Source organism: Cydia fagiglandana, chromosome 22 (genome assembly GCF_963556715.1).
Source record: "Cydia fagiglandana chromosome 22, ilCydFagi1.1, whole genome shotgun sequence".
In the NCBI taxonomy this organism is placed as follows: domain Eukaryota; kingdom Metazoa; phylum Arthropoda; class Insecta; order Lepidoptera; family Tortricidae; genus Cydia; species Cydia fagiglandana.
Window position 1 is genome coordinate 1238821 of NC_085953.1, and position 21437 is coordinate 1260257.

Sequence of the window (21437 nt, forward strand, 5' to 3'; positions counted from 1 at the left end):
ATAAGACCTAGCTAGATCGATTTTTCACCCCCGAACACCCCCATATAGCAAATTTCATCGAAATCAATACAAGAATTGCTTGTTTAATACCTAAGAGACCTACTTGTAATATTACTAAAGATGTAACAAAATCCGTTTGTAATATTTGGTGACTGGCGAATGTCAGAAATGTTTGAATACAGTGTCAAGTTGATTAAATGGACGTCCTGTCAACGGCGATGACATGCGAAAAGGCTTTCATTATGACACACAGTCTTATCTTCATGTTATTTGACTTGGAACATTGTACCTTGCGCGTTTATATTTAAGGTCGAATATAACCTGGGCGTTTATGAAAGTAACCTTGTTAAAGTAAATGAATATGCTGAATTTCATTTATGTCAAATGTTTTACCTTAATTGAATAATATATGCGAAGTTGACGTTTTATCGGTACAGACAAATCGTTTAGCGAAATGGAAATAATATCGTATGCATCTACTTAATTTTCACATGTCAGTCGATTTCATTGTTTCAGTTTTCTAATACTACTACTACTGCCGTGGCGCAGCGACCCGAAGTGGATCTTGGCCTCTGACACTAAGGAACGCCATGCTTCTCTGTCTAGCGCCGTTTCTGTCCTATGTCCTAGGTATCGCTGGTGCGATGAGGTCGTGAAAGATCTTAACGAGCTCGGTGCCGTCGATTGGACAGTTTTCTAATATGGTATTAAATAAATCTGCTCTGTGCTTTTATTGTGACATGATCTCTTCAGATGATAGGGTGAAACGCTTTATGATGGCTGTTTTTCGATTACATCCACCTTAACCTAGTTAAAATTATCTTAGTGTGATCTACGATCCTCAATTAGCCCTAAATCTTTTGTCAACAATGTCACAAAAAATCTGTCATTATTAGCTATTATTGCTAATGCACACGGAGTGCAAACCCTATCTTTGTTAAAATTATCAAACATTTTTACCATTATCCTGATAAAGTCCTTAAGAAAAAATTTAGACTTTCCATGCCACTACATACTAGGTCAACAAAAAAAAAACAACGGGTTGCACTCCGGGAGTGCCGACAGAAGTGAAAACTCAATGACTAGTCCAAAATGTCTAAATGCAGCACTATGCACTATGTACTTGATTGACCCATCCTCCTCTCTTGAAAAACTTAAGCTCCGAAATTGCTCAGTGAGCTTGTTTAAAATTCTAATTTCAAATTTGTAGCGTTAATTGTTTAAATTTTCAATAGAATTGTAAAGTTACCTTGCAGACCTCGCATCTATATATATATATATATATATATATATATATATATATATATATTTGGTCATGATATTTTGAGTTTAATTACTAGAGTTCACTTTTTTTATTAGCGATTTCATCAAGATGTAGCTTTATTGAATTATATTTGAGTGACATAAAGTTAAGTATGTAACTGTGAGGTCCTCGTATTTCAACTCTTACAAGATTACAACCTTTTTCATGTAATGTCATTGAGTTTTTCTTTATTGATTTAAATGCCATCTAAAGGAGTGGCCATCTAAACGTTATGGTCACGTGATCGCTGTCTCGAGTTTATCATTTTTTCCCCACCTCAAAAAGTGCCCAGCGCCGCTAAAGAAGTTAAAAATCAAAATGCACTTCAAAAATCAAAATGCACTTAGGGACATTTCCGATATTCCATCCACAATCGTACTCCTATATTTCAAAATGTCGGTATTGATCTTGCACGCTGGAATGAATGCATGGCCAAGGTGGTTAAGGTTCACCTTCTCCTTCACCTTATTACTCGTTACTCGTGCACACGACACAATCGTGTATAAAAACAACATTTTGGACGCCGGCCACGTGCGCTAACGCAAGTATATCACCACCAGCTCTATAAGGTCCTATGTGCCTTCCGTTTCCCAAGTATATATGACCATTTAAAATTGAGGACTTAGTGTTGTTGCCGGTGATACCAACTAGCTGTATAAGGACTTATTGTACATTGTGTTTTATAAGTATTTAGGATCTTTTGAAATTGAGGAGTTGGAATTGACGCTGATGCTGCTGAAACTGGAAACGATCATTAAACGCTTTTTCTCTTTCATTTTACTATGTGAGCTCGTGAACGTTCGAGAAGATTTCTATTCGCAGTGTTTACGGCATTTTTGAACCAATAGATATGAGAAGGTTGTTACTTACATACATAATTGTGTATCAAATTTCAACTCATCGGGTCCAGCAGTTTTGCAGCAAATTGGCTATTATCCTATAAGTGTTCCATTTATTTCTTTTGAGGTACGATCAAAGCAGCACAATCGCTGTTCCAACCTCGTTACAGCCTTGAAGGGTCCCACAGATTACCAGTTCGCCGGACGATATCAGCCTGTCACTTATTCGCCGCTGTAAAGGGGCTCACTGATTACCAGTTCGCCGGACGATATCAGCCTGTCAGTTAAACGCAAAATCTTACAGCTCCGAACAACTGACAGGCTGATATCGTCCGGCGAACTAGTAATCTGTGGGCCCCTTTACCTTTTGCGATTAACTGACAGGCGGTTATCGTCCAGCGTACTGGTAATCTGTGGGCCCCTTAAGATGTAAACGGTAAGTTAAAGGGTTGTTCCTGCAGTGTAAGCTCTGTTAAAGTCAGTACTTTTACAGTTAGCATTCTAGCTGTACGAGGGCTGCTACTTATGTATCCGGAAACACAAAAAATAAGAAATATCTATAGTTATAAATGGTTTTATTGCCTTTGTATTTGTCCACCAAGATGAATGATGCACTTTTGCAAATGTTGAAACGACTTTTCATAGCACTTTTTCCATTCTTATCTTGGTATACAAGACGTGCATTTTGTAGGCAAGAACGGCTCTTTCGCGAGTTTTTCTTTTTTTTTAACCTAATGTTCATGTTATATCTTACAAATGCTAGTCATATTATTGCCATGAGATGCCTCTATCTTGCGATATGTACTATAACCATCTTGCATTATGAGCTCGTTCACAGCATCTATATTTTGTGGGATGACAGCCGATTTTGAGTGTTTTTTTTTAATTCGTCCTACTGTAAATACCGTAATATACTACGACCCCAATTTATTCACTAAAACATTGACCTTCGATGGAACTTACTCCCCAAAAGTCGAAAAAAGTCGATCCATGCACTATTTTTGAGTTTATCCATTCCGAACATCGTAAAAAAAACATCTGCACGAAAATTTTCACAAGAAAATCCGTTGAAGGTGCAACAAAGAATTTTTAAAAATAAGGTAAGTACCCCTATTAACGACCCCATTAAAATTGGCATTCATTACCGCGGTATGTACAAAATAGCGTTTAATAAGAAAGCTTACTAACTTTCTTTGAATCTAAGAACACAGAAATAAAGCCTTAATTTTTGACTGTCGAATAAGTATAACACTACTACGAAAATATCACACAAACAAGTCGAAAAACGTAAACTAGCGTATCAAGAGCGCAAGATTTGGTTGCCCCATACTAACACGCAACACCTCAAGTAAGTAAACGCGTATTCTATTTAGTGATTAGCGTAATAATGGTAAATATTATGGAAGGACTAAGACTTGAGATTGATTCTTAGTTATTATCTTTATGATTCTCAAATACTTTATTTGCGATATTTGCTCGCCAATAGGGAAAAAAATAGGAAATTAAAAACCTCGGTGTTAGGTTCCATTTTCTTTGTGTGACACCTAATTTCGAGGTATACCTCGGTAATAACGGAAACGGTATTTTAGATTCGAGCGATCTTATATTCATATATAAATGCACATTTCCTTGACTTTTGATGTTATTGAATTATTTAACCACCTATAAAACTAAAGAGGTATTAACGTGGTATGAAATCTATGCAAGAACTCTTAATTTTGATTACAATTTTAGACACCTCCTCAGACGTTTTCTTAGAAACCCTTATATGAGAAACTCGTTCAAGTATTGATATGATATAAAAACAGAAGTATGGTTATAAAGTTTATTTTAACCTAATTGTTTTGTAATATTTGGAATCATCCATATTGATCGTTTAAAAAAATACAAGATAACTATTTATTTTGATTAGTCGTAAATGAGTTTTAAAATTATTTGAATTGAACCGTTTAACGATGGTTAGAAAAGACATCGCTCGGTAATAAGCTGTATGAGAACCTAATACAGACCCACCCAAAACTTTAATGGCTTCGAAATTAATAGGTTCTTAAAATACTTTAAAGTACTTTTGATACTCTTTTGTATACCAAGTACATAATAAAAGGGTTCTTAAAATTCAAGGGCCGAAGACACGCCCGAGAATTTTCAGACCTAATGTATTACCGTTGCACACAATATTTTTTATAAGGCAGCAAACATAAAATGATATATAAAGTCAAAGTAAATATTAGTTTTTAGATCTTTGCCTAGAAGATAGTTTTTTTTTTAAATACAACTCTTGACTATTACTATTATAATATTTGTGATCATATAGACAAAGGACACGGCCCTCTACGCACTGCGCTTCAAATGTAGCTGGTTTAGATATCACTGGCAATCATTTAATCGACAAATAGAAGTGCTGGAGTAGAAAAAAAAAATATTTTATGTTATATATATAAAATAGATACACAACACAAACATACAACATTAACATTAACTTACACAGATCTTGTATCTGTATTGTGTAGAATATAATTGTGATAGCTTGAACGTTTTGGCGCAATTTGTCCTCCACGTCCGATTGAAATAATTAAGTACCTATTTATTTAACGTAGATAGGTAATAAATAAATTAAACAAGAATAATTTCGACAGCATCACCCTTGCTCGTAAAGGGTACCCCACGATGTTTTTAGCGTTAAAGGAACCAACTATTTCTATTTTAAATTCAATAATTAACTAAGTCTTATAATATGAAAAGCGTAGGTAAGTATTGAATATACCATATCCATTATTGTCAAATAAATAATATTTATCGTAATTATGGAACTAAAAATGTAACGAGTTATCTACCCTCGTAAAAAGGAACCCACATCCGCGGTATTTGGGTAACAGTGGTCCATTACCACGGTAATAGGCGATTTCGACATTTTGGTTTTGATAATTATTTTTTCCTTTATAATTTTCTAAAACAAGGTCAGAAACTAAAATAATATAAACTTTAATTAATAAACTAACATAAAAAAATATGTCTTGGTCCATATACCGCCGGTTTATGCTTAATTTTTGGCTCTTTTTGGGAAACTTGCTTAACCCCCTCGTTAATAGGGGTACTTACCTTAATGCTACAATGTAAAACCAATTGATAGACATGTGAAACTAACTGTATTTTGCTTCCACAGAGTTCCATTTTTATATGTTATATATATATTTTTAATATAGTTCCAGTAAGCAGTGGCGTGCCTAGGGTTTAGGAGTAAGGCAAGCCGAAAGATATGTTTTCGTAATAAATGTCCAATCTCACTCTTTGGACTCAAATGAATTTGCTAGCGTATCGCGGCGAGCTATCATAGCGCACAGCACAGGGCATACAGGTACTACCATAACTACTAGATAGAATTTTACAAACATATCAGAGGGCCTATCGCGTACACTGAAATTTGCAAATTACTTACATGCTTCTTTCTGTCACTCTAATTACGCCTTAATTGGAGTAAACCAACAATCCTTGTGTTTTGTAAACGGCCGTACAAAATGTTCTTTTAATGCGACTGACTTATCTGAGAATACACAAGTCGGATGTTAGTTTTGGCGCGGAAATGATATATATATCCCGTTTTTCTACAAAGTTTAACGATTTTACCTTGATTTCGTCGAGTAATACGTGGACGCATCTCATACCGTCACAAGGAACAACTTCATCCATTGTCAACACTTATAAACGTCACAACAAACGAACAAATCCACATTCACTACTTAATTCAAATTCACTTAAATAAATTGACCTTTCGTTACTTTCGACTCGACTAAATAATAATACACTTGAAGTAAACGCGTGCCCGTGTGAACTTATGCAGCTAACTTCACACCAAAAGCTCGGCTTAAATCGCCTTATAAAATTGCTATACATACCAACAAATAGTTACATCGTTCTATGGCATTTGTAGGCTTAGACCGCCTAGAGCGGGACGAAAAAGCAAGCTCGCACTCGTCGGCTTGCAACCGCAACAAACCGACGAGTGCGAGCAGGATAGCTGAATTCTCAGCAGATATTCATCCTACGCCTGATTTCTTTCGCGCGGAAGAGGCGCCACGGCAAAATTTTGCAACACGCTGGCGCCGCGGTCCGCGCGCTGTAGCTTGAATTTAATAATACGGGTTCATTTGGCGCGCGGTTTAAAAATAATCTATATTGATTATTGATCTTATTACTACGTAATTTCGGTAAGGCAACTAAGGCAAGCCCGGCTTTTGGGCTTGTATGGAAGTACCGCCACTGCCAGTAAGTGGCCCATTCCGGATACATAAGTAGCAGCCTATGTATTACGGACCTATACGTGCTGCGCCGATCCCAAAAGAAAGTTAAATCTGTACGGAACCCCACATCGCGTGCGCACGTCACACGCTTACTTTTATAGCGAAAGGTTATGGATTATCGCAATTACTGTTGACACCTCCGCAAATCATTTCCTCGGGTGTTTCGAAAGCGATTTCGGTTCCTCTTCATGGTTTCCTTATGTGTTTGGATTAAAAATGTGATTGTTTTGTACGATAACAGCTTATTTATATGTTTTGGAGGTGTGTGGTAACTTTCTTTATTTTGTTTATTGGCAGAGATAATAAATGATATTGTAAACGTGCATAATCATGCAGGTCCGTAGGATGTTAATAGTCTTAATACATGTAACGCGTTTTTTTATTGCTGCCAAAACTCTATTTTACTATGTGGATGCTGTCTGCATTTTATTTTGTTTTACTGCGAATACAAAAGATCAAAGCATGCCGAAGAAAATAAAACACGTTAGAAAATGTTCAGTTTAACGTATAATTTCTGTCGGCGACCTAACTTTTTAAAACTGCTTTTTCTTTTACACTTTTAAAAAATATTTTGAAATGTACATTTTGTTTTTCTTGTAAATCTGATGTTATTTTTTTCATAGCTGTCACTTATAGTTTCTAACCGGTTTAGTGTTTATCGCGTTTATTTTATACTCTTATTTATAACCACCAATTGAGAAATAGTAACAGAGAACTAAAGACATTTAGGTATAGTGGTATAGTGATTCATGAGACGTGAGCAGGACTAATCCTACACACTCAGTAACTTATAATTGATCTACAAGACATTGTTGAATTTTCCATAATATTTACATTAAAGTCGCCGCATATAAGCAATTTCTTACTAGAAGATGATATTTTACGTAGGGCAGATTCCATTATGTTTTCAAATAATTCAAAATTACTTAATGGCGGCCTATACACACAGACAACAATAAATTGCTCTAATTCAACTGCACTTAGTTCTATAGTCCGTTCAACAGACATGGATACAATGTCCTTACGTTCCTTAAATTTTAACTGACTATTTAATATAATTAATGACCCACCATGTATGGAACTAAGTCTGGTGAACGAACTTCCCGCCTGGTGATTATTAAATTGGGGCATTAATTCATTATTATGTAACCAATGTTCAGTAAGACATAAAATATCAATATTAAAATCATTCAAAAAAAGTTCAATCTGCAAATTTTTTCCTCTAATACATTGAATATTTTGATGCACCAGGTGGATATACTTTCCATGTTTGCAGTATTTTTCATTATATTTATTTAAAACTAAATTGCCAGAGACAGAATCTTTTGTCTTAGCGGCTAGTTTAAATCTATTAAATCATTGGTTATGACTGGAACCAATTCCAAGTTCATACTGGGACTGCGTTTAGTTGACGCAGTCACCAGCGTTTAAGGCCGCGTAAAACTTACATATCATAAAAAACATGTAAAACGTCTTTACAAACAAAGGTATAGGACAGAGAATTTCGATTATCTGGAAAACAAGGAAATTTTTACCTATAAGTGCATTTTCTGGACCAGTCTAAGGTGCCCTGTCGGTGGCTAGAGATTATCCATTAATTAATGAGCACCCGGCATATCCAGGGTGTTTGGTACATCGTTTGCCAAATTAAAACGGTTAGATAGGTTGAGTCATTTGCTATCTTCTCATGCCTAGAAAACAAAATTGGCCATGGTTTTTTTACTACTACGCTAGTAAAAATTTTAAATTTACGAAAAACTGGCATAGAAGTGAAAAAAAAAAAAAACTGTGCGCCAAATTAAAAATTTCTAGGCCTGAGAAGATAGCAAATGACTCAACCTATCTGCCGTTTTAATTTGGCAAACGATGTACCGAACACCCTATATAATTATGTACAAGAGAAAGACCTTAAAATTCGGCCAATTATCTGCCATTAAAATTACTCGCGGCTATTTATTCTGCGATTTATTAGACAAATAATTGAATTGCGTGAACAATTCTATAGTTTTGCGTATTCTGGAACCCTTGCCAACTTCACAACTCGCATAGTTTACGCGCATGGAATATTTTGACGTAAACGCTGTCCGCATGCGTCTATTTATACGCTTTAGTGGGCGTGTCCGCTCGTGGTAAACATCGGTTATGTAAATTATCTGTTTATTGCTATGTTTGTGGATAAATTGTCATGCTATTAAGTTGGGGAATTTGTACCTTTTAATAGTTTTAACACTCAAAGGTGGCTCAAATCAGCAGCGTATTTGCATAGACCAAATCGAGCAAAACAAAGACGCACGGCCGTATCATCCTTTTCCCGAAGCGATTCAGGCGATTTTCGACGTCCTGTAATTTTGTACTGGCTAAAGCTAGAACCCAGAATTTTCAGTGACATATAGGGCTTAACATGCTTTAGATATATTCTCAAAAACCGGGCAAGTGCGAGTCGGACTCGCGCACAAAGGGTTCTGTACCATAATGCAAAAAAAAAAACAAAAAAGAAAGCAAAAAAAAACGGTCACCCATCCAAGTACTGATCACTCCCAACGTTGCTTAACTTTGGTCAAAAATCACGTTTGTTGTATGGGAGCCCCATTTAAATCTTTATTTTATTCTGTTTTTAGTATTTGTTGTTATAGCGGCAACAGAAATACATCATCTGTGAAAATTTCAACTGTCTAGCTATCACGGTTCGTGAGATACAGCCTGGTGACAGAGGGGGGTCTATATTAATTCGCATAACGTAATACTCCTAATTCAAATTGACATAAGACAGATTACGCATAATTTATAAATCGCATAACATTATTTCGCATAACTGAGTACGCATAATGTTAATGCGCATAACGTTTATTGTCATAACAATGACTTAGTATAAATGTAATAAGCATAACGCTACTTTGCATAATTATTAAATGGTATAAATATAAAAGGAAGGTAACAGATTGTTATGTCACCATAAAGCGGTATTTGGAGGCAATTGCAGCCAATTTAAATTAAAGTTTAGTTTGGATGGTTTTTTTCTATCCTACCGATTTATAGGTATAAGTTCTATTTACCAGTTAGAGGTATTGACAAATGTAATTTTGATTGTATATATTATTTTATTTATTTAATACATCTGAGGAGATAATCAGGATGTGAATATATCTATAATATTATCGAGCTGTTATAAAAAACAACCTAACATCGAAGGCTAAGGCCTTCTGAACCTAACCTAACCGAGTTGGTTAAGTTGGTTTCGTCCTGTGGCCTATTTTATAAAGCTACAAGTTACAATTTACAAGCGGAAGTCTCGTTCTAACACATAGGGTTAGAAAGAGACTTCCGCTTGTAAATTGTAACTTGTAGCTTTATAAAATGGGCCACTGATCCATTTACATTATAAAATTATGCTAATTCATTTTATGACAGTTACAGTTATAGTTAATAATGTTATGCATATTTAAATTATGCGGAGTCATTATTATGCGCAATAAGTGTTATGCTTTTTTATTATTATGCCTGTTTAATGTTATGAACAATTATTTTATGCCAAATCTGTTATGCGAATTCATATTATGACAATTAATGTTAGGCGTATTAAGGGGCACCCGACAGAGGGACGGACGGACGGACGGACAGCGAAGTCTTAGTAATAGGGTCCCGTTTTACCCTTTGGGTACGGAACCCTAAAAACATTCAATTTCTACTTGTAGTTTAATTAAAATTTACGCGTTGGCTACGTTGGTCACTGCATGTATTTGGTGCAGACTGTATTAAGTGCCACAGAAATCAAATTCCTTGACTATATTAGGTTTATAATGTTTATATTTTCTCAATATTTATTCATTGGTATTTGCCAAGTCGTAGTAGAATGAGTAAATAATGCGTTTTAAAATGAATTAGGTTTAAAAATAGATATTTAAATAAACACGTGATGTTTTGACAAAGACTCGGTGGGCATGTTGTTTTTATTTTCTGCTCTACGTTTGAACGATACATTCGTGACGAGAGCCATTTGCGTAAAAAGGGGCCCACGGATTACCAGTTCGCCGAACGATATCAGCCTGTCGGTTGTTCGGAACTGTCAAGGGGCCCACGGATTACCAGTTCGCCGAACGATATCAGCCTGTCGGTTGTTCGAAACCCTAACACACTAATCCTTCTTTATAATGCATTTGTAAGGTCCAATCTGGAGTATGCATCGACCGTATGGAACCCGTTCTATTCGGTACATATAAACTCTTTGGAACGCATACAAAAAAAATTCATTCGTTTCCTTAACTATAAATTCAAAGATTATAATTGCGAACACCTTGAAAGTCTCCAGACACGAAGAGAAAAAAGGGATGTTACATTTTTGTTTAAATTGTTGCATAATATTATCGATTCCCAGCATCTCGTGGAGAAAGTGTCGTTACGTTGTCCAAGCTCTCGAACTAGATCTACTAATCTGTTTTGTATTCCTTTTAGCCGTAAAAGATATGTTAAGAATAAGTACCTAGCAAGAGCATGCAATATTTATAACAAAAAATATTCATCTCTGGATATCTTTCATTTGAATTTCCGTCAGTTTGTTTCTGCAATGAAAGCACCAGCTAAATGATCACATTACAACTACAATAATTATATATCTACCATGCAGTTAGTAGTGCTAAAAATAATTCTTTATTCGGTTAAGTTAATTAATGTTAAACTTGAAATATTATTTTATTTAGTCTACGCACATTGTATATTGATTTGCAATATGTTTTGGTCCTATTTCTTCTCTATACTTTTCTTTTAATTTTGTTGCACCTATAGATTTACTTTTACATTTTGTACCTATTCGCATGTTGTACTCTCAGAGCAAAATTGCATGTATTAACTTTCAGTGGAAACTGTTTTGGCTAATGTGTTAAAATATTTTTCTTAGGCTATAAGAATTATATATGCTGTTTGTTTCCCTAATCAATAAAATAAAAAAAATAAAAAAAAAACTGTCAAGGGGCCCACGGATTACCAGTTCGCCGGACGATATCAGCCTGTCAGTTAAACGCAAAAGGTAACAGTTCCGAAAAACTGGCTGATATCGTCCGGCGAACTGGTAATCTGTGGGCCCCTTGACGTTCCGAACAACTGACAGCCCGTGACAGGCAGATAGGCCAGCGAACTGGTAATCTGTAGGCCCCTTCAGCTTTTGCGATTAACTGACAGGCTGATATCGTCAGGGGAACGGTAATCTGTGGCTGTACGAAATTTGGGAAATTAGTCTCTAGATTTTCAAAATGATAAGTTTTCTATATCTTACAACAAAAATCAAACAGAAATATTTTGCGAAAGGGACATTTTGCAAATCATTGCAAATTGCATTGTAGTGATGTAATGGATTGACATTTATTTGCGTTTTATCCAATAAATGTTTATCAACAGCTTTCCCTTCGTTATCCAAAGTTACCTAACATGTTTCTCGTTACTCGTGGAACCTAGTTAGAGGCCTCCGGACGGAAAGCTTAATAAACAAGTTGTCCAATGGACGAAGTTAGACTATAGTACTAGTGGACTAATAGGTGTCCAGTTTGTCCAAGTTAAGAGATCCAATGGCAGTACTTTCCGTAAACTCTAAATGTCGTCATGATTATGAATAAAATCATGATAAAACCTTACACCTGCGAAGAACGTCAAAGTTGCATAATTCCCTATAACCTAATCTGTAGGCTTAGCGCAGGAGCCCTGTGACACAGAACCAGCTTCTTTCTTTCTAATTGTATTAATTAGAGAGGGACGGGTAATCTATCTCGCTTACTGGATTTAGTAAGTGCCTAAGCGGGGATTTAAATCCAAACTCTCGTGCTAGAGAAAGCCTGTGCTCAGAAGTGGGACGCATACAATATTGGAGGACGATGTTTTCAGCGCTTAAACCTGTTTTTAAGATCGAACTACCTTACCAATTATAATTACATTTTCTACCTGTCAAGCGTTATACATAACTTGTATAATTTTCTAATCTGTAATTGCGTTTGTCGCAGATGCGGGCAAAACGGCGCGCACCAACCTGGTGCGCATGCGACGGTCCGCGCTCGGGAAGTCCGCGCCGACTCTATCCGTCCACGTGGTAAGTTAACAGCATATACTTTGTATTAAAAATGCACAATCCGTGGGAGTATGTAACCTTCACCTGTAAAGGTGGCCACTGATGAGCCTTCCAACAGTCCAAATAGCGTGGCTGCAATCCAAAATCGGTCCGTGAATGTCAAAAACGTACAATGTTTAAGATTAGGATGCCGTCTATTTGGATGAATCCATTGTAACGGCATCCATTTGGAAGGCTCGTCAGTGGTCTGCTTAAGATTTTAACCATGCGGTATTGCAATTGAAATAAGTTCCTGCCAAAAAAATCATTTTTGCAGACACAATTATTGTCCAGTGTAAATAACTTCAGGCTGATTTGGCTATTTAATTTGTGTATATTTTTACCCTAGGTTTTTTTATGTTACCTAAGATGGGATGGAATGTTTGTGTGTTTGTCTAAAATAACTATTTAATGTAGTGGCGGTTTTCTGTAAAAGATTTCTGTTACAGCGATAGTTACCCGTTGGCGCACTTTTTATTCTGGCTTTTATTCTGGCTGAACTAGGCACTACTTAGGCACTTTTAGGAATTCTCATTAGGTACATGACATATGTGTGTAAACGTTAAGTTGGATCTGTTTGTCTGTTCGCAGAAAGAGTCATGCACGGTGTCCCGGCGTCCGTCGCGGTTGCCGCCGCCGCCGCCGCACCACAGGCTGTCTCTTGTGGTAAGTCATTTAAATGTACTTGTATATACTTCAATCAAGCAATATTTTATTTGTCATACTGCGGTTACAAGATCTTAATATAATTAGTTGTTCATGTGTATTGAATCTGCACCTCACACAAACAATACTTTTTAGGGTTTCTTACTCGAAGGGTAAAAACGCGACCCTATTACTAAGACTCCGCTGTCCGTCTGCTCTTCTGACCGTCTGTCTGTCTATCACCAGGCTGTATCACATGAACCGTGATAGCTAGACAGTTGAAATCACAGATGATGCATTTCTGTTGCCGCTATAACAACAAATACTAAAAACAAAATAAAATAAGTATTTAAGTGGGGCTCCCAAACAACAAACGTGATTTTTGTTTCCGTTTTTTACGTGTACGGAACCCTTCATGCGCGAGTCCGACTCGCACTTGGCCGGTTTTTATCTTGGCTCCTCTATTGATCACCACCATTAAAATCCGTAGATATGCATGATGTTGATGTACCTACCATAGGGCCTCACGACTTACTCGCGAGGTTAAAATTAAAATAAAATCATAGTGCGAATATGGATACCCAAGTTGGGATGTAATGTAATACGATTGATACATATGTAACCGATAGCTTAATGAAGCCTCATATCGGATCGGATTAAGAGGAGGCCAAGACATCTAGACTGGACATTAAGGTCAGTCTTACCTTGACAGTGACATTGTGATAATGAAATGCATTTCTTTGCTATTTCCTGGTGATTTACGTAAGCGCTTGATCGGTTTTTTACAAGATTTTGCTGCTTATCTAAAAAACTAATATGGGATTTTGTACAGCGCGCCAAGCGATTTTGGAAACTCAAAATCCCATACAAAATGACACTTAACGCAAACGCGTACGTCACGTTACGGTACCGAATGAAACTCAATGACACGAAGTAAGAAATAAACGAAAAACGAAAGACGAACGATGTTGATATTGTCCGATCATTGTAAAGGGGCCCACTGATTAACAGTCCACCGGACGGTATAGGCCTGTCAGTTATTCGAAACTGTCAAAAGTTTGTTCTAACTGACAGGCCGATACCGTTCGGCGGACTGTTAATCAGTGGGCCCCTTAACATTTTTTAGGGTTCCGTACCCAAAGGGTAAAACGGGACCCTATTACTAAGACTTCGCTGTCCGTCCGTCCGTCCGTCCGTCCGTCCGTCCGTCCATCCGTCCGTCCGTCCGTCTGTCACCAGGCTGTATCTCACGAACCGTGATAGCTAGACAGTTGAAATTTTCACAGATGATGTATTTCTGTTGCCGCTATAACAACAAATACTAAAAACAGAATAAAATAAAGATTTAAATGGGGCTCCCATACAACAAACGTGATTTTTGACCAAAGTTAAGCAACGTCGGGAGGGGTCAGTACTTGGATGGGTGACCGTTTTCTTTTTGCTTTTTTTTGTTTTCTTTTTTTTTGCATTATGGTACGGAACCCTTCGTGCGCGAGTCCGACTCGCACTTGCCCGGTTTTTCTAAGATTTCTGTTTTTATTAACTTCACAAAGTATAATATACGAGAAAGTATACAAACAGGGTAAGAGCAAGGTTGTTTTAGCTTTAGAAATAGCACAATTGTGCAACTTGTTTGAGAAAGTAAGCAATCAATTTCGCACCGCGGCGCCTCGCTGTGTTGATATTTGTTTACTATGTATATAACCGCAATTGCTAGTTATACAACATACAAAATTGCAATTTATTATTCAAAAGCTATTGTTACTTATTTAAATTACTTCTTAAAATATAAGAAGAGAGTCATACAGTTCGAAAAGAAAGAAATGTTTCAGCTCAAACGAATTATGGGAAGTGGGTTTAATTTAGTCCAGGAATTTTCAGTATGCCCTAGGTATTATAGCCATCTACACTAAAAGTTCAGTGACTACACTTCGAATAGGGTGGGTTGCAATAGTTCTAAAATGTTCCATTTAGAAGAAACGTTTAAAAGACGCGTTTACTTCAAATGACGCATTTATCCCGGCAAAAACAAGTTAAATAAAAGCTCTTGAAACTGTTTGTTAATAGCTTATAATGATCTCACGATATTATATGTTGTTGTCTGACCAGCTTAGTGCCATCAGCTCGCGTCCTTCAAACAACGCATGTTATATAACTGCTTGTTTACACTATTATGCAATAGATGCACACAAGGTTTAGATGTGGACACGGCTTAAGTTTGAACTTGTCAAATTACCATAGATTCCACAAACGGGGTTGCTGCTTATGTTTACACATAATACTATTACTTATTCTGTGGTTTACACTCTGCTTTGCATACAATGTTTAGATTTGGGATGTTTGTTATTTGTCTGATAATTAAATACGTAGTCGATAATTTATAATCGATTCGACGATGAGTTGGGGATGTAATAAATAAAAATAATCTGTGACAGACGGATAGCCAGACACACGAGTGGTCCTATAAGGGTTCCGTTTTTCCTTTTGAGGTACGGAACCCTAATAAAACAATATAAGTGTAACCAATAAAATTTAGTATAAAATATAATCGTATTTTGATTTGTTTTTACTAGTTGCGTAAATTTAGGTGAAGGTTAAAATTGCTATCGAATTTCTAAACATTAAATTGTGTCGAACGTGATAATATCTGAATATAAGAATATTAATTAAATTATACCTCCTTGTTAAAGTTATGTCTCCATTCTTATAACGTTTGCATTATCAAGTCTACGGGGGAGGCCTTTGCCCAGCTGTGGGACACCTTATAGGCTCATGAAAAAAAATTAGTTGTGTGCTGTTATATACTTCCGTGTCTAATGTTACCCACATCTAAGCATTGAAGTAATTGAAGTTAGCAAGTCATTTAGATTGCAACGATAGTTCCATAACTCACATTGTAATACATAGTGCAGTTAATACTATGTTATTTACTATAACCACGAATGCGGATATATTTGTATATTACAGATTTTTCCACGGCTGTCTGCGATCAAACAGGGTACTTAAATAATTATGTTTTATCACCTGCACCTTATACCGGGTATGGCCTGTAATATGAGCAAAAAATGTAACTGTAGGCTGTACTCCTCATACTCATACTGATCAACATTTGTTCAGCGACTTTAAAAAATAACTTGTAGTTTGATTTTTAATACACTTTAAGGGGCCCACTGATTAACAGTCCGCCGGACGGTATCGGCCTGTCAGTTGGAACAAAGTTTTGACAGTTCCGAACAACTGACAGGCCGATACCTTCCGGCGGACTGTTAATCAGTGGCCCCCTTTAAAGGTTATTCAAAGACGCAATTTATTGCGAATTTTGTTATGTTTAAGGCTTGACAAGCAACGTCAATCACAATGAAATGGCGTGGCGATGGCGTCCATTGAAGTTACTAATATTTATTTTGTATGAAAAATAGGGAGTCTAAATACTTCATATTTTTTAAAAGTTGTTGAACAAAAGTGTCACCGTTTGAGAAGTACAATCTATGTTTTAATTATTTGCTCGTGTTACAGGCCACACTCGGTATTTAAAACAAAGTCCACCGCCGTCTGTTTGTGTGTTTGTTCGCGATAAACTCAAAAACTACTGAACGGATTTTCATGCGGTTTTCACCTATCAATTCTTGAGTAATTCTTGAGTATGGTTTAGGTATATAATTTGTTTGGAGGCCTTTACCCGAGAGGGGTCCAAACCTACTTAGTTTTAAGTTATGTAGATTCAATCAATTATTTGTTAGCTAATTAGTTCAAAATTTATAACTGTATTATTTTTTGTGTACCTATAGCTTAAGTTCGTTATGGAATAAATGGGCTTTTTATTTATTATTTATTTATATAATTTGTTAACCCGTGCGAAGCCAGGGCGGGTCGCTAGTATCAATAGCAATATAATATAAAGCCGTTCAGCCTGGTTACAATTGCCACACCATTATAATTACTTTTTTTAATGTAAAAGTAATATCTTTATTGTTAAAGCTAGACTAGGCCCAATGTGCATTAAAATGCACATTTAGTATCAAAGTATTTTGCAAGCTCCAAAATGACAACAAAGCATTTAGTTTAATTAAATCGATTAACCTCTTGATTGCCGGAACTTGGATCCGCGCAGTAAGTATTGAATTCAAATTAATTAACAATTAGAGTTCAATCCCCAAGTGAAGTCCCCAATCCGCATTGGGCTAGCGTGGGGACTATAGCCCAAGCCCTCTCGGGCATGAGAGGAGGCCTGTGCTCAGCAGTGGGACGTTATAGGCTGAAATGATGATGATGATGAGAGTTCAATACCTATTTATTAATAAATAATATTCATATTTCAATTAGAAATATACTTCGATTTGCTCTACGTCAAGGGTTAAGAACCTTATAAGTTATACGTTACAAACAAATCAAAATAGATCGACTCTGTGGTCAAGTGGACGTTAAAAATAAAGTGATAACACAGTGATAACCTTATTTACGAGTACAAGTAACATAATTCAATGTTGTTGTGGCTGCGGTGCACTCAGACACACATGCGCGTGCGACGGTACAGTCGAGCTCACAAACATTTGTACAAACCGGCAATATAGGAGGCGAACGAACAGACGAATCCGTTGCCCATGGACGCCTGCGATAGCAGAGGGGTTGCAAGTGCGTTGCCGTTATTCAAAATTAGTGTATTATGTTCTTTTCTTGGAGGAAGCTCTTGTTTTTCGAGTTTCTATAATTTTCTCGACTTCTCGAGTCCTAAAATCATTTTTTAGGGTTCTGTACCCAAAGGGTATACACGCGACCCTATTACTAAGACTCCACTGTCCGTCTGTCCGTCTCCGTCTCCGTCTGGCCGTCTGTCCGTCTGTCTGTCTGTCAACAGGCTGTATCTCATGAACCGTGATTTAGAATAGAGTAGAATAGAATAGAAATAATTTAATTCGTGAGCACAAACACAAAATAGAGAATTATACAAAACAGACAAATATAAAAAGGAGAAAGTGCCACGAAATGGTCTCACCTCAGCATGTTTGTTTTTTTTTGCCGCTATAACAACAAATACTATAAACTACTGAACCCTCGGTGGGCGAGTCCGACTCGCACTTGTCAGATTTTTATTTATTTAATTTAGCTTTCACATTGAACTAATGAGAATCTACTTAAATGTATGTATAAGTACTTAATTGCTCTGCTATTTTTATAGCTACATTGATAGCCGTGGAATCAATTGTTAAGTCAATCAATACCTCATTAGCGCTATCTTCCCATATCATTACTTGATACGCTAATGATACTTAAATCTTACACTTTGTTATTGTATCTTTATTAAATAATATTGTATACCTATTATTACCTAACGATATTTGGAAACCATTAATTATAATGTAACAAGTGTTTTACTCCACATACTTAATGATTCTTCTAATGACAGTTTATGACATGTTCTTATTTATTATTTATCCCGCGAGACAACATGTAGTCAATATGAATTAATTCGTTCTTTACTTTCAAAAGGGCCCCAAATTCTATAGTCCCCCACCCCCATAGGCCATTGTGTGGGGCCCCATCATAGGTTAAGACGGCCTTGTTGAAACCTGATGGTCCGATAAGAAATTAATTAATTATCTCATTGGTGCTGACATTATTTAGACGAGATTGTTCAAAGGTTACACAATAAGGAATGTGGCATGTAACTGTGCCTTAGGCACTTCCACGCGAACCTCTCACTTGCGGCCCGCGAGCCTCCCTGGCTATTTTGTATGTAATATTGACAAATGACAATGTCTGATAAAGTCATAATATTAACAAAGTGCGGTCCGCGTCCACTTCGTTAACTGCTATGTGGCCCTTGGCTGCTAAAAGGTTGCCGACCGCTGCTCTAGTTCATTAAGTCAAGTCTGAGCTGTGTGCTATCCGTACTATACACACAGGGTGGCCAAAAAATAAGGGCATTCCCTTTATCAGGGAGGTTTTGGGATTATACTGAGCAACTTTTACTATGGGACCTACCCCGAAGTCGCGAAAAAAAATTTTACCCTCCCATAGAAAATGAACCAGTCAAAATGTATGAAACAGCCAAAATTTTTTTTTCGCGATTTCGGGGTTGGTCCTATAGTAAAAGTTACTCAATATAATTCCAAAACCTCCCTAGCAACGGGAATGCATTTATTTTTTGGCCACCCTGTATAATATAAATGAGAGTCAAGTAGTTAAATAAATAAATAAATATTATAGGACATTCTTACACAGATTGACTAAGTCCCACAGTAAGCTCAAGAAGGCTTGTGTTGTGGGTACTCAGACAACGATATATATAATATACAAATACTTAAATACATAGAAAACACCCATGACTCAGTAACAAATATCTGTATCATCATACAAATAAATGCCCTTACTGGGATTCGAACCCAGGACCATCGGCTTCGCAGGCAGGGTCACTACCCACTAGGCCAGACCGGTCGTCAGTAGTTGTCTGTCTGTTACCTCTTTACATTTAAACCGCTGAATCAATTTAGATGAAATTTGGTACGTAGATAGTTTGAAGCCCGAGAGAGGACATATAATGGTTTCTCTCAATTACCATCATCATCATTTCAAGCAAACTAAGTCGCAGGCAGAAGCTAGTATAGAATAAATTAAAAAAAAATAGAATGCGACACTTATAGATGTGCAAATTTTGATTTTGCTTCATTTCGAACTAATTTTATTGCCTCCAAAAGTCGCTGTTTTCACTTCGACAACCGTAATAAGCCTGATTTGAATAAGTTTGCCCAGAAATGCTTTCTCTCGACAGATGGCGACATGACATAAATTTTAATTTAGGCAATATTTATACTGTATAATTAATTAATTATACAGTTTATATATTCTTCGCTACGATAAAATAATTCTATTTGACGAGTAAATATATCTTTATACAATTATAATTTTAATAGTAGTTTATGTGACTGCTACTTAATGAAAGATATTAAAATATGAGTATGGGTTTAAGAAACAAACGAGGCGAGTTTCATAAAAGGATCACACGAGTACTTTAATGCCTAATTATGTACAGTTACATACTTTGTTCTATTTACATCATCTCAGCCTATATACGTCCCACTGCTGGGCACAGGCCTCCTCTCGAGCGCGAGAGGGCTTGGGCTATAGTCCCCACGCTAGCCCAATGCGGATTGGGGACTTCACATACACCTTTGAATTTCTTCGCAGATGTATGCAGGTTTCCTCACGATGTTTTCCTTCACCGAAAAGCGACTGGTAAATATCAAATGATATTTCGTACATAAGTTCCGAAAAACTCATTGGTACGAGCCGGGGTTTGAACCCGCGACCTCCGGATTGCAAGTCGCACGCTCTTACCGCTAGGCCACCAGCGCTTTATTTATACAAATATTATATTGTTTACTCTAGTTTTAAATAGGTAGGTACGAGTACAATAATGTCAATAATTATACAATATGTATGTACATATATTGTATTGTACTTTAGAAGTCGTTTTACATAATTTGGCGCTTGAGCAAAACGTGCATTCTAAATCGTAATATAGTTATTTTAGAAAACATGATTTCTATATATTTTTTGCTTAGTCTAACAGTAGCTCAATAATCTGTATTGTTACAATGTTCGACACAAAAGCTCCAAACAATATTTGTCAAAGATGTCATCATAACCAAACTTAAAATACAAACGAAAAGACACCTTAAACTAAACGAATAAAATCCATTTCAGCGAGTAGTGGGTTGTTTTGTTTAAAATTTCTATGTTTTTTGGTCGCAAAAACAGCGTGTCAAAGTGTTTCTTACTGCAACAATCGGGTCGATTCGAGTTTTAGTTATGCGATCTGTATCCGATATGATTTCTTCAACTAAAAACGTGACTTTTTACACTGACAGATCAGTATCATATCGGAAACAGATCGAATATCTAAAACTCGAATTGGCCTGAATATAAAGAGCACAATGAATGGCTGGTCACGACGAGATGACTCACACTTTTAGGAATACTATGTATGCAATTATTGACCTTATGTCTTTGAGATAAAGCTGAAGAAATACACCGTGAAATTTTAGTGGTTGTTTTCCCGCAACGAAATGATTCTGCTATCGATATACAGTCGATGTGTAATCTTTTTTTTAAATAATGTTAAGAAATGCCAGATTTATAAATGTGTCGAACGAAACTCGAAAGTGACCTAACACCAGTAGTAGCACTGCAGTAGTACCTACCTAATTCTTTTGAGTGAATGAAACAAAATAACCTAAAAAGTAGTTCCATTTATTTTTCCTTCA

At 36.5% G+C, this 21437-nt stretch overlaps 1 protein-coding gene across 1 annotated transcript in view; it reads left to right on the forward strand.

Moving 5' to 3' along the window:
* The window catches only part of LOC134675580 (microtubule-associated serine/threonine-protein kinase 3), a 102211-nt gene that overhangs the window by 14130 nt on the left and 66644 nt on the right, over positions 1-21437 (forward strand). Inside the window, exons 2-3 of the mRNA XM_063533881.1 lie at positions 12425-12510; positions 13120-13194. Coding sequence (XP_063389951.1) covers positions 12425-12510; positions 13120-13194 — 161 coding nt within the window. The remainder of the gene's footprint in view (positions 1-12424; positions 12511-13119; positions 13195-21437) is intronic.